The sequence below is a fragment of the Oncorhynchus nerka genome, linkage group LG19 (assembly GCF_034236695.1).
Source record: "Oncorhynchus nerka isolate Pitt River linkage group LG19, Oner_Uvic_2.0, whole genome shotgun sequence".
Lineage (NCBI taxonomy): Eukaryota > Metazoa > Chordata > Actinopteri > Salmoniformes > Salmonidae > Oncorhynchus > Oncorhynchus nerka.
This window is the reverse complement of record NC_088414.1, coordinates 355,187-368,216: the sequence shown is the minus strand read 5'-3', so window position 1 is coordinate 368,216 and position 13,030 is coordinate 355,187. Positions and strand designations below refer to the sequence as shown.

Sequence of the window (13,030 nt, the reverse complement as noted above, 5' to 3'; positions counted from 1 at the left end):
TTGTGGAGAAGTACAGATCAGTGTTGGGTTATAAAATAACATCCAAAACATTGAACATCCCACAGAGCACCATTAAAACCATTATTAAAAAATGGAAAGAATATGGCTCCACAACAAACCTGCCATGAGAGAGCTGCCCACCAAAATTCACAGAACAGGCATGGAGGGCATTAATCAGAGAGGCAACAAAGAGACCAAAGATAACCTTGAAGGAGCTGCAAAGCTCCACAGCGGAGATTGGAGTATCTGTCCATAGGACCACTCTTAAGCCGTACACTCCAGAGCTGGGCTTTATGGAAGAGTGACCAGAAAAAAGCCATTGCTTAAAGAAAAAAATAAGCAAACCAAAGTTTGGTGTTCGCCAAAAGGCATATGGGAGACACCCCAAACATATGGAAGAAGGTACTGTACTAAATTTGAGCTTTTTGGCCATCAAGGAACCGCTATGTCTGGCGCGAACCCAACACCTCACATCACTCCAGAACACCGTCCCATGAAGCATGGTGGCAGCATCATGCTGTGGGGATGTTTTTCATCGGCAAGGACTTGGGAAACTGGTCAGAATTGAAGGAATGATGGATGGCTCTAAATACAGGGAAATTCTTGAGGGAAACTGGTTTGTCTTCCAGAGATTTGAGACTGGGACGGAGGTTCACGATGACAATGACCCTAAGCATACTGCTTAAGCAACACTCGAGTAGTTTAAGGGAAAAATTGAAATGTCTTGGAATGGCCTAGTCAAAGCCCAGACCTCAATCCAATTGAGAATCTGTGGTTTGACTTAAAGATTGCTGTACACCAGCTGAACCCATCCAACTTGAAGGAGCTGGAGCAGTTTTGCCTTGAAGAATGGGAAAAATCCCAGTGGCTAGATGTGCCAAGCTTATAGAGACATACCCCAAGAGACTTGCAGCTGTAATTGCTGCAGAAGGTGGCTCTACAAAGTATTGACTTTTGGGGGGTGAATAGTTATGCACGCTCAAGTTCTGTTTTATTGTCGTATTTCTTGTTTGTTTCACAATAAATAATATTTTGCATCTTCAAAGTGGTAGGGATGTTGTGTAAATCAAATAATACTACAAATCTATTTTAATTCCAGGTTGTTAGGCAACAAAATAGGAAAAATGCCAAGGGGGTGAATACCTTCGCAAGCCACTGTACATGGCAATACCTCCTCCGTTTACGTGAATTGCAAAAGTATTCAGACCCCTTCACTTTTTCAAAATGTTACGTTACAGCCTTTCTCTAAAAGTGATTAAACGTTGTTTTATCAATCTACATATGATACCCCATAATAACAAAGAAAAAAAGTTCATTTAAATTTAGCAACCATTGAGTCTTTTTATTTAAATTTCTTAAATAAAACATTTAAATATCACATTTACATAAGTATTCAGACCCTTTACTCAGTACTTTGTTGAAGCACCTTTGGCAGCAGTTTCAGCCTTGAGTCTACTTGGGTATGTGATAAGGGAATTTTTTTATCAATAATGACTAATTATGTATACATTTCAATCAGGACTGACTAATCAGAATACTATTATATTACTGTATATGTATGAATTTTCTTTATAATCCTAGTACTGAATATAATGTGTGTAATATAATCAAGAATTAGAACAATGACTGTCTGTTCCTTGGTAGAAATGAATGAACTTATAGCCAGACTGGTTAGAATGCTTATCTACACAGGCAGACCTTGGCTCTATCCATAAATTATCTTAATAGGGAGAGACTATGTGAGAACCATACAGCCCATTGTACTGGAGCGGAGATGAGACGGGCTAAAACTAATGACGTCATTTTCAGTTTATAACCTGTGGTAAAATGTATAATGGGCAGTACTCTCGAGAATAAAAGCTGCTGGTTGACTTTAAGACTGGTCTCTGTGCATTTTATACAAATAAGAGTCATGCAGATTCTTATGAATTGACAGAGTGAGTCATTTTAATTGGGTATTAAAACATAGAGGAATATAATTCCTGTAACAGTATGACGCTACAAGCTTGGCACACCTGTATTTGGAGTTTCTCTCCAATTTCAACTCCAGTTTCTCTTCCATTCTTCTCTGCAGATCCTCTCAAGCTCTGTCAGGTTGGATGTGGAGCATCGCTTCATCATTATGGGGTATTGTGTGTTTGAGGGAAAACATTTATTTAATCCATTTTACAATAAGTCTAATGTAACAATGTGGAAAAAGTGAAGGGGTCTGAATATTTTCCGAATGCACTGTATATTCTATAACCATGTATAGCTACTATTGCATCAAATGAATTATCTAAGTGTGTTTCAGAGATGGCCAGAATTAATGTTTTCTGATAATACATTTCATGAACCTTGTTTCTCAGGCTACATACTAAACTCAGCAAAAAAAGAAACATCCTCTCACTGTCAACTGTGTTTATTTTCAGCAAACTTGTCATGTCTAAATATTTGTATGAACATAAGACTCAACAACTGCGACATAAACTGAACAAGTTCCACAGACATGTGACTAACAGAAATTGAATAATGTGTCCCTGAACAAAGGGGGGGGGTCAAAATCAAAGTAACCGTCAGTATCTGATGTGGCCACCAGCTGCATTAAATAATGCAGTGCATCTCCTCCTCATGGACTGCACCAGATGTGCCAGCTCTTGCTGTGAGATGTTACCCCACTCTTCCACCAAGGCACCTGCAAGTTCCCGGACATTTCTAGGGGGAATGGCCCTAGCCCTCACCCTCCGATCCAACAGGTCCCAGACGTGCAAATGGGATTGAGATCTGGGCTCTTCGCTGGCCATGGCAGAACACTGACATCACGCACAGGAACGAGCAGTATGGGTGGTGGCATTGTCATGCTGGAGGGTCATGTCAGGATGAGTCTGCAGGAAGGGTACCACATGAAGGAGGAGGATGTCTTCCCTATAATGCACAGTGTTGAGAATGCCTGCAATGACAAGCTCATTCGGGTGATGCTGCATCACACCGCCCCAGACCATGACGGACCCCCCACCTCCAAATCGATCCCGCTCCAGAGCAAAGGCCTCAGTGTAACACTCATTCCTTCGACGATAAACTCGAAGAGACAAAACCGTGAAGTCAGTGAAGATAACTCAGCATATATATATATATATATATATATACAGTGCCTTGCGAAAGTATTCGGCCCCCTTGAACTTTGCGACCTTTTGCCACATTTCAGGCTTCAAACATAAAGATATAAAACTGTATTTTTTTGTGAAGAATCAACAACAAGTGGGACACAATCATGAAGTGGAACGACATTTATTGGATATTTCAAACTTTTTTAACAAATCAAAAACTGAAAAATTGGGCGTACAAAATTATTCAGCCCCCTTAAGTTAATACTTTGTAGCGCCACCTTTTGCTGCGATTACAGCTGTAAGTCGCTTGGGGTATGTCTCTATCAGTTTTGCACAGTTTTTCCCATTCCTCCTTGCAAAACAGCTCGAGCTCAGTGAGGTTGGATGGAGAGCATTTGTGAACAGCAGTTTTCAGTTCTTTCCACAGATTCTCGATTGGATTCAGGTCTGGACTTTGACTTGGCCATTCTAACACCTGGATATGTTTATTTTTGAACCATTCCATTGTAGATTTTGCTTTATGTTTTGGATCATTGTCTTGTTGGAAGACAAATCTCCGTCCCAGTCTCAGGTCTTTTGCAGACTCCATCAGGTTTTCTTCCAGAATGGTCCTGTATTTGGCTCCATCCATCTTCCCATCAATTTTAACCATCTTCCCTGTCCCTGCTGAAGAAAAGCAGGCCCAAACCATGATGCTGCCACCACCATGTTTGACAGTGGGGATGGTGTGTTCAGGGTGATGAGCTGTGTTGCTTTTACACCAAACATAACGTTTTGCATTGTTGCCAAAAAGTTCAATTTTGGTTTCATCTGACCAGAGCACCTTCTTCCACATGTTTGGTGTGTCTCCCAGGTGGCTTGTGGCAAACTTTAAACAACACTTTTTATGGATATCTTTAAGAAATGGCTTTCTTCTTGCCACTCTTCCATAAAGGCCAGATTTGTGCAATATACGACTGATTGTTGTCCTATGGACAGAGTCTCCCACCCCAGCTGTAGATCTCTGCAGTTCATCCAGAGTGATCATGGGCCTCTTAGCTCCATCTCTGATCAGTCTTCTCCTTGTATGAGCTGAAAGTTTAGAGGGATGGCCAGGTCTTGGTAGATTTGCAGTGGTCTGATACTCCTTCCATTTCAATATTATCGCTTGCACAGTGCTCCTTGGGATGTTTAAAGCTTGGGAAATATTTTTGTATCCAAATCCGGCTTTAAACTTCTTCACAACAGTATCTCGGACCTGCCTGGTGTGTTCCTTGTTCTTCATGATGCTCTCTGCGCTTTTAACGGACCTCTGAGACTATCACAGTGCAGGTGCATTTATACGGAGACTTGATTACACACAGGTGGATTGTATTTATCATCATTAGTCATTTAGGTCAACATTGGATCATTCAGAGATCCTCACTGAACTTCTGGAGAGAGTTTGCTGCACTGAAAGTAAAGGGGCTTTTTTTTCATTTTTTGATTTGTTAAAAAAGTTTGAAATATCCAATAAATGTTGTTCCACTTCATGATTGTGTCCCACTTGTTGTTGATTCTTCACAAAAAAAATACAGTTTTATATCTTTATATTTGAAGCCTGAAATGTGGCAAAAGGTCGCAAAGTTCAAGGGGGCCGAATACTTTCGCAAGGCACTGTATATATATATATATATATATATATATAGTATTTACAAATTCACCACATTTATGATTTTATATGGGAATCAAAAATGTTTCATGAATGTTCACCATGTGCTGATGTGCTCAGCACTGTCAACCGACCCCATTATGACATCACCGTCTGTACTCTGTTAGTGTCTTAACGACCGTTCTACAGGTGCATGTTCATTAATTGTTTATGGTTCATTGAACAAGCATGGGAAACCCTTTACAATGTTTAAACCATTTACAATGAAGATCTGTGAAGTTATTTGGATTTATCTTTGAAAGACGGGGTCCTGAAAAATTGACTTTTCTTTTTTTGCTGAGTTTATATGTTAATATGGGCTATTTTTAATAATTTTCTGGTTTGTTTTTAGTGCTATTCTGAAAGGCTGATTTTGAGTTAGACATGTCAGTGACATTTACATTTGGATCAATGGTGGTGAGTGGGCTGCCCACAGTTGGCTTCTTCAATGCAAACAGTGGAATTAAATGTGCATATGATTATTGCAGACAATACCCTCGAAGGTAACACTTAAAGGAACATAAATTAGATGACATTTACTGCACTTCCGTTTCTCTGGAATATAATATGATTTCCATGTCCTCTGATGCTTAGTATGACAGGGAGGACTGGAGCACTATCAAACCTAGACCATCAGTCTCTTAAGCAATTTGCTATGTTGGAGAATCCTGGAACCCCTGCGGTCAGGGTGAATGACTTTTAAAGAGTGTTGGTTGCTCCCACAGCAAGATACATTTGTCAAAAAAGGAGACATTCCTGTCTTTACAGAGTTTATTCGGTAACTAATTTAGGGCAGCGAGGCAGCTGTAACGTTTCGAACCCCTTCTATAGCACGTCAGGGGGCCAGAGATGACTGCTCTCTTTCCTGTGCAAAGAAGGGTGTTCAAGGGAATGTTGTAGCTCTTCTTCAGTTCCTCAGATTGCCAAAAGCGAATGTCGTTAAATCCAACGTGAGTGACAATAGTGCTAATATTAGATTAGTTGGATAGAACTGTGGGCAGGAGGGAGTCCTTCACATTGCCAGTGTCTCCCACTGGCTGCGGAGTTAAGCTTGCCATCTGTCCAGTAGTTTGGAGCAGGTCAGTACTGCCAGACTCATCGAACCCCTTGGCTGTATGAGGCATTCAGAACTGACATTCTGTGTGCCTGGGCTGCATCCAAGTACTTAGAAAGCACATCTTGTTTTTCCACAGTTGAGGTAGCAGCCGGAGAATCTCTTCACTAAGCTGTTTGATGATGATACATTTGGAACAGACAAAGAATTCATCTTCATTTGAGTTCCACCTTTTCCTCTTGCGTTGATATTATATCAGACCGAGTGTAGACCTCTCTGATGACGGCTGTTGCGTGATGACCTATGCCCTCACATAGCATTGGGTTGAACTTTGACACCTTCAATAATCATGACAGTGTTGGCTCTTGGGGGGGTGTGACTCAATATTAGGAAGGTGTTAGTAATGTTTGGTACACTCAGTGTATATACTCAAATATACTGGCCTGTTATATATACTGTGCGTGTATACTAAAGTTTCTAACTAATAATTTACTAACCTTTGATCCCCTATGGTTTTGCAGTGTTACTGCTTTTGAAGAGATGATCGAGCCGTACCGGCTGAAGGAGGATGACATGGAGCAGGATACGGCGGAGGCACAGAAGGCCAGCGAGCCCTGGAGGATAACCGACAACGAGCTGGAGCTCTACAGGGCCAAGGTAAATCTAACCACTCTAGCCATCACCATATTACTTACTCCTATCCAGCTATTTCAGATCTGTGAACATGGAAGTGGTAGGGGCTAGCTGTAGGATGCTAGGAGCCAAATAGAATCAAGCCTATAAAACATTTTAAATTGGGGTCCTCCAGAGTCGGGTATTGTGCCCAATGTCTTTGAGATATATGGGGATGAAAGTGCTCCCATATCTGCCTATCCTACAGCAAAGTGTGGCTGCTGCTTTAGATGGTAATCTCGTAACGTGTATCCATTTTAACCTGTGTTTCTGTTTTGGTTCTTCTCAGACTAATCGTCAGATCAGACTGAACGAACTGCTGAAGGAGCACTCAAGCACAGCTAACCTCATTGTCATGCAAGTAGATTTAAGAGCATTTCTTTTTTTGTGTGGTGTGTGTGGCACAGAAGTATTGAGGCCTCATGTTTGGGGCCGGCAGGTAGCCTAGCGGGTTAAGAGCTTTGGGCTGGTAAACGAAAGGTCACTGGTTTGAATCCCGAGCCGAATAGGTGAAAAATCTGTCAATGTGCCCTTGAGCAAGGCACTTAACCCACATTGCTCCTGTAAGTTGCTCTGGATAAGAGCATCTGCTAAATGACTAAAATGTAAATTGTAATAACAGCCACTAAGTGAATCAGCTGGGTGCCCAGTAAACTGAGACGCCAGCCATCCTCACACTCCCTCGCTCTCCTCTGTCACCCTCCTCGTCTCCTTTAGGTCTTCTCTCCATTTCCCTGACACTTTTCTCTTTTCTCTCTGTTGCTCTACCTTCTCTTTCTCAATCCACTCTTCATCTTCTTTTGTCTCTGCTACATTTACCTCTTCCAATTCTCCCCCTCTACATTTTCCTCCCATCGTCCTGCTTCTCATTTATTCTCCCTCTGCTTCCTTACTCATCCTTCCCTCTCTATGCATGGGCGCACACACACAATACTCCACTCGCACTCATTCAGTAGCGCTGTGGGTTAATTACCCTAGTGTTGTCTCTTTCCACCACTGGCTTGGCTCTGCTTCCGTCCCTGCTGTCCTATCCTATTCACAACACCACAGCACTACTGCTCTCCTCACCTCCACCACTGATACTGAATGGGGCCAGTGGCCAGAGAGCAATAGAAAAACCCATTGTCCTCAGTGTCACTGGTCCTCCATTTTGTGTCTCATTAATGGATGTGTAGAATAGGGTGTTTCAATGCTTGTTAGTCATACTGCACTTTATTGAAGTATACGTGTGGTATTGAGTTTATTGTGCTGATGATATACGGGGCACGAGGGTGAGATTTGAAAGGATCCAAATGGATAGGGCTATTTCTGTCACTCATCACATCACACTCTCTCTCGATCTACAGGAGCATGCCCTTGGCCAGAAAGGGAGCCGTGTCCAGTGCTCTCTACATGTCCTGGCTGGAGACTCTGTCCAAGGATCTGCCTCCCCTCCTCCTAGTGCGCGGAAACCACCAGAGCGTCCTCACCTTCTACTCATAAACACACACATGCTGCCTTTGGGACCTCCCATCCCTATCCCAGCCCTAACTAAGACACGCACACATATTCTTCAATGAAGGTAGAAATAGTAGCAATTGATGATAATATTAATAATGATAAAGCATATGGTGTTGCTGTGGACATCCAGCCTCTTACACTACATGATCAAAAGTATGTGGACACCTGCTCGTCAAACATCTCATTCCAAAATCATGGACATTAAAATACAGTTGGTGCCCCCCTTTGCTGCTATAACAGCCTCCACTCTTCTGGGAAGACTTTATACTAGATGTTGGAACATTGCTGCTATAACAGCCTCCACTCTTCTGGGAAGGCTTTCCACTAGATGTTGGAACATTGCTGCTATAACAGCCTCCACTCTTCTGGGAAGGCTTTCCACTAGATGTTGGAACATTGCTGCTATAACAGCCTCCACTCTTCTGGGAAGGCTTTCCACTAGATGTTGGAACATTGCTGCTATAACAGCCTCCACTCTTCTGGGAAGACTTTACACTAGATGCTGGAACATTCCTGCGGGGACTTGCTTCCATTCAGCCACGAGCATTAGTGAGGTCGAGCACTGATGTTGGGCGATTAGGCCTGGCTCGCAGTCGGCATTCCAATTAATCCCAAATGTGTTCGATGAGGTTGAGGTCAGAGCTCTTTGCAAGCCAGTCAAGTTCTTCCACTACGATCTCAACAAACCATTTCTGTATGGACCTCGCTTTGTGTACAGGGGCATTGTCATGCTGAAACAGGAAAGGGCCTTCCCGAAACTGTTACCACAAAGTTGGAAGCACAGAATGTCATTTTATGCTATAGCAATAAGATGTCCCTTCACTGGAACTAAGGGGCCTAGCCCAAACCATGAATCAGCCCCAGAGCATTATTCCTCCTCCACCAAACTAACAGTTGGCAGGTAGCGTTCTCCTGGTATCAGCCAAACCCAGATTCGTCCGTCGGACTGCCAGATGGTGATTCATCACTCCAGTTTTCACTGCTCTAGAGTCTGCTCGGCCATGGAAACCAATTTCATAAAGCTCCGGACGAACAGTTATTTTGCTGACGTTGCTTCCAGAGGCAGTTTGGTACTCGATACTGAGTGTTGCAACTGAGGACATTTTGAGGACACGATTTTGAGGACTGAGGACACGATTTTTACGCACTTCATCACTGTGGCCTACCACTTCGCGGCTGAGCCGTTGTTGCTCCTAGACGTTTCCACTTCACAATAACAGCACTTACAGTTGATGGGCAGATCTAGCAGGGCAGACATTTTACGAACTGAATTGTTGGAAAGATGGCATCCTATGACGGTCCCATGTTGAAAGTCACTGAGCTCTTCAGTAAAGCCATTCTATTGCCAATGTTTGTCTATGGAGATTGCTTGGCTGTGCTCAATTTTATACACCTGTCAGCAATGGGTGTGGCTGAAATAGCCGAATCCACTAATTTTAAGGGGGCGTCCACATACTTTTGAATATAATGTATGTGAAAGGGCAGTCAGTCAGTGAAGTCCCCACTACTCTTTTGAAAGTGGAGACTGAACGTGGGAGTTATTTCCTGCACCCCTGGCGAACACATTCAACCTAACGTGAAAAGAAGTGCACAATTTAATTTACAAAGTTGATTTCCACTCTGGCTTGAAAGGGCCTGTTCATGCTTCGCACTATTTTGTTATTACAATTAATATTGTTATTATTATTCCGATTCTTCTTGATGTCATGTTAAGTTATAGATCATTTTATATTTTTTTCAATGCAGCAATAATCGCCCTCTTATATTTCCTTTTCTTGTGTTGGGAGAGAGGCATGTCAAATGCTTTGCAACACTTTTTATTGCCTTATGTATGTGCCTTCCAGTTGAAATCAATAATTAAACTATTAATCGCTCTACCCAGATTGAACGGTATGAAAAATGTATAATATGTTTTTATTAGGTTTTAAATGTAATCTTTGTTTTTAGTGAAGATTTTTATGGTAGTGGATTGATTGTAGGAGGTTAGCAGAGTCTCCACTTAATGGCATCAAAAGCTTTCTCTGGTCTTTATTTTCCCTAAATTGTTTCCTGGTTTTTTTAATGGCCTCTGACTTTATTGTCTATCAGTTTGTTTGTCTTCCTTTAAGCTGTGTAAATGAAACAGTTTATAGTGCAGTACCCTCTACTTAATACTAGAGGCAATCTGCTTCAATTCTGAAAGTTGATTGGATGATGTCGATGAATTGTCTCTTAACAGAAAGCATCCACGGGTCTAGAATTTGAAGTTCTAGGGTTCTTATTTCCACACTGTGTCAGAAATGACTGCAGTTGGCTAGAATTGGGCTTAGCTTCTGATTAGCTTTGCCATGCTAAAGAGCCAGTTGTCTCACAACAGCTGCTAACACAAACAAGTGTTTCAACCAAAAACAAGTCTCCTTTGGACTCAAGTAGGTCCCCATATTAAAGTCTGTCACCATATTGGAATCTATCGGCTGAATCCTAACTTCAGATGCTCCAATTTTACTCAAACTGTTTTGCGGAATTCGTGTATCGATGTCCATAGGAGACTTGAAAGTGAGTTACTTATGCATATCTCAAATTAGGACACGGCCCCTCGGGTTCCCCACATTGGAGTGACTCTATGAAGGAACTGGTCTAGCCCTTACAACCGCAAATTAGACTTTGCCTTAATGCTAGAAGTAATGATTGTTGTCCTTGTCTTTCTCTTATAAGCCGTACTGGCTGTATGATTGAACTGGTGGGTCAATGCAGATGTAGCTATAGAGGAGTATTGCAAAAAGAAGAATGTACTGTCATTCTACTTTATCCAGTATTTTAAAAACAATTCTGTATATGTATGTACCATTTTATTATTGTTTCCATTTCAAGAAAGCCCCCCTTAGTCTGTTACATGGAACAGTCTGGAATTTGTGCTTTAGGTTCAACCATTGATAGAAAAGTGCCGTTTCGTGTCAGTCTTTTCTCCAGTAGTGGTGGCATTAGCTCATTCTGCCTCAGTGGTACCTAGACATACTCTGGTGTAGACTGTTTTTACGTATTCCACTAAACAGTGGACCGGAGTCCTTCATGTCTGACTGTTTGTCTGCTTGCCCTGATGTACATTGGACTAGTAGCCTCAATTCTCCTCTGTTAGTTTCTGTTCAATGCAGAAACGACTCCCACTCTGTCTGGTCTGTGTAGATGAGTAGGCACTTTGCTGAGTATTTTTCCGTGGCTGTTCTTTTTGTGTTCAAAAGAAGGGAAATTGTTGATAGAAGATATGGATTAGCATGTTTCAAGAGGGCACTGATACATACCTCTAAGCAGGTGAGCTACTGTAAAAGGTATTGGGATAAAATTCATGGTTTATTTGAAGGGTCCCTCAGTTCATTTTTGGACCATTTAGGCTGGCCCATATACCTACTGTCAGCACACTTTTCCATTGTTCCGGGAGAATTAAAGTTGTGGTGCGTACCATGTGGGGCCTTTCTCGCAGGGGTGAAATGTCCCGAAGCAAAGGGGCATGTTAACTGTTTCTTTAACTTGTGAATGAGGGTTTTATAATAACTGCCGAAAGCTACTGGATCAAAACAGGGTTATTTGCATTTATAATGTACAGTATTGCCCACGCCTTACCCAACACGCTGTCTATAGGTCATAGCATTTAAGGCCAACCACGTCATTGCCCCTCTCTTCCCTAGTTCTTATCCTTTATGCAATTTAAAAATAAAAAAAAATGAATGACTTTTTAGGCAGGAGGTTTGGGTCAGTTGAATGTAAATCTGATAAACACTAAACGGAGAGTTACTTTTATTTTTTACTTCTACAGTGCCGAGTTCAATGTTTTTGCTAAAAGCTACATCCTTTTAGATTTCAGTCCCACATGGAAATCCAAGTGCAGTGTGCTTTGTATTTCAGGCTCAATCAACTATTCCCACCCACACGACTGCATCTCACCGTTCCGTGTCCTTTATCTAGAGAATGACTACGCCATGTGATTGTGAACGAATATATACACATATAGTGTAAATATACTCATGTATAAAATTATATTTCTTTGAAATATGTACAAAGCATGTAAAACCTTTCATTTTAAATGGGTGGAGGATTGTAAAGCTTTTTAGAACCCAGATGGTACAATCTTACTTACCAAATCTGTTCTGTGTATCGGTGAGTAAACCACTCAACCCTCAGTTACTATACAAAGCAACAATGTTACAAACAAAACACGGGTTACTCTACATTTATATCTAAATAACACAATGTGTGTCAATACAACCGGGTTTTTGTCATGAGTGTGTTATTTTTTTCCATCTATGTATAGGTGTGAGGAGAGGAATACTACAACGTTCTCAAAACGTCATTATTTAGCCGAAACCTGACACTACTGTGCTCTGTCCAAGAGACCAAAACATGTTGCCTATAACTTGTGGCCATGTTGAGACGTCCTCCTCTGTATTTGTATTGATATGCTGTACTGTTAACTGTCACAGATATGCTTTTTTCAAACATTTTAACATACTTTGTACATGTTTATTGCATTAAATCAAATGAAATCAATCATCATTGATGCACTTGGGTATTTTTTAAACTTTTGTTTAGGTTCTTTCTTTATCCACCTATAACTAGCATTTTAAACAAGGTAGCACCTTCAGAAGTGCTTGATTTGTACAGTGCCTTCAGAAAATATTCTTGGACTTGTTCCATATTTTGTGTTACAGCCTGAATTAAAAATGTATTTTTCTCCGTCTACACACACTGCCCTAAAAATGACAGTAAAAACATGTTTTTAGAATTTTTTGCAAATGTATTGAAAATGAAATGTAAAAATATATTTTATTTACATGTATTCACACCCCTGAGTCAATACTTTTGTAGAAGCACCTTTGGCAGCGATGACAGCTGTGAATATTTCTGGGTAAGTCTCGAACAGCTTTCCACACCTGGATTGTGCAACAATTGCCTATTATTCTTTTTCAAATTTCTTCAAGCTGTTGATCATTGCTAGACAACCATTTTCAGGTCTTGCCATCGATTTTCAAATAGATTTAAGTAAAAACTGTAACTTGGACATTCAGGAACATTCAC

General features: G+C 41.2%; 1 protein-coding gene across 1 annotated transcript in view; it reads left to right on the top strand.

Moving 5' to 3' along the window:
• Positions 1-12,508, top strand: part of LOC115147125 (solute carrier family 12 member 2-like) — a 184,194-nt gene extending 171,686 nt beyond the window's left edge. The window contains exons 25-27 of the mRNA XM_065004603.1: positions 6,331-6,466; positions 6,771-6,838; positions 7,828-12,508. Coding sequence (XP_064860675.1) covers positions 6,331-6,466; positions 6,771-6,838; positions 7,828-7,963 — 340 coding nt within the window. The 3' untranslated portion in view covers positions 7,964-12,508. The remainder of the gene's footprint in view (positions 1-6,330; positions 6,467-6,770; positions 6,839-7,827) is intronic.
• The last annotated feature ends 522 nt before the right edge of the window (positions 12,509-13,030 follow it).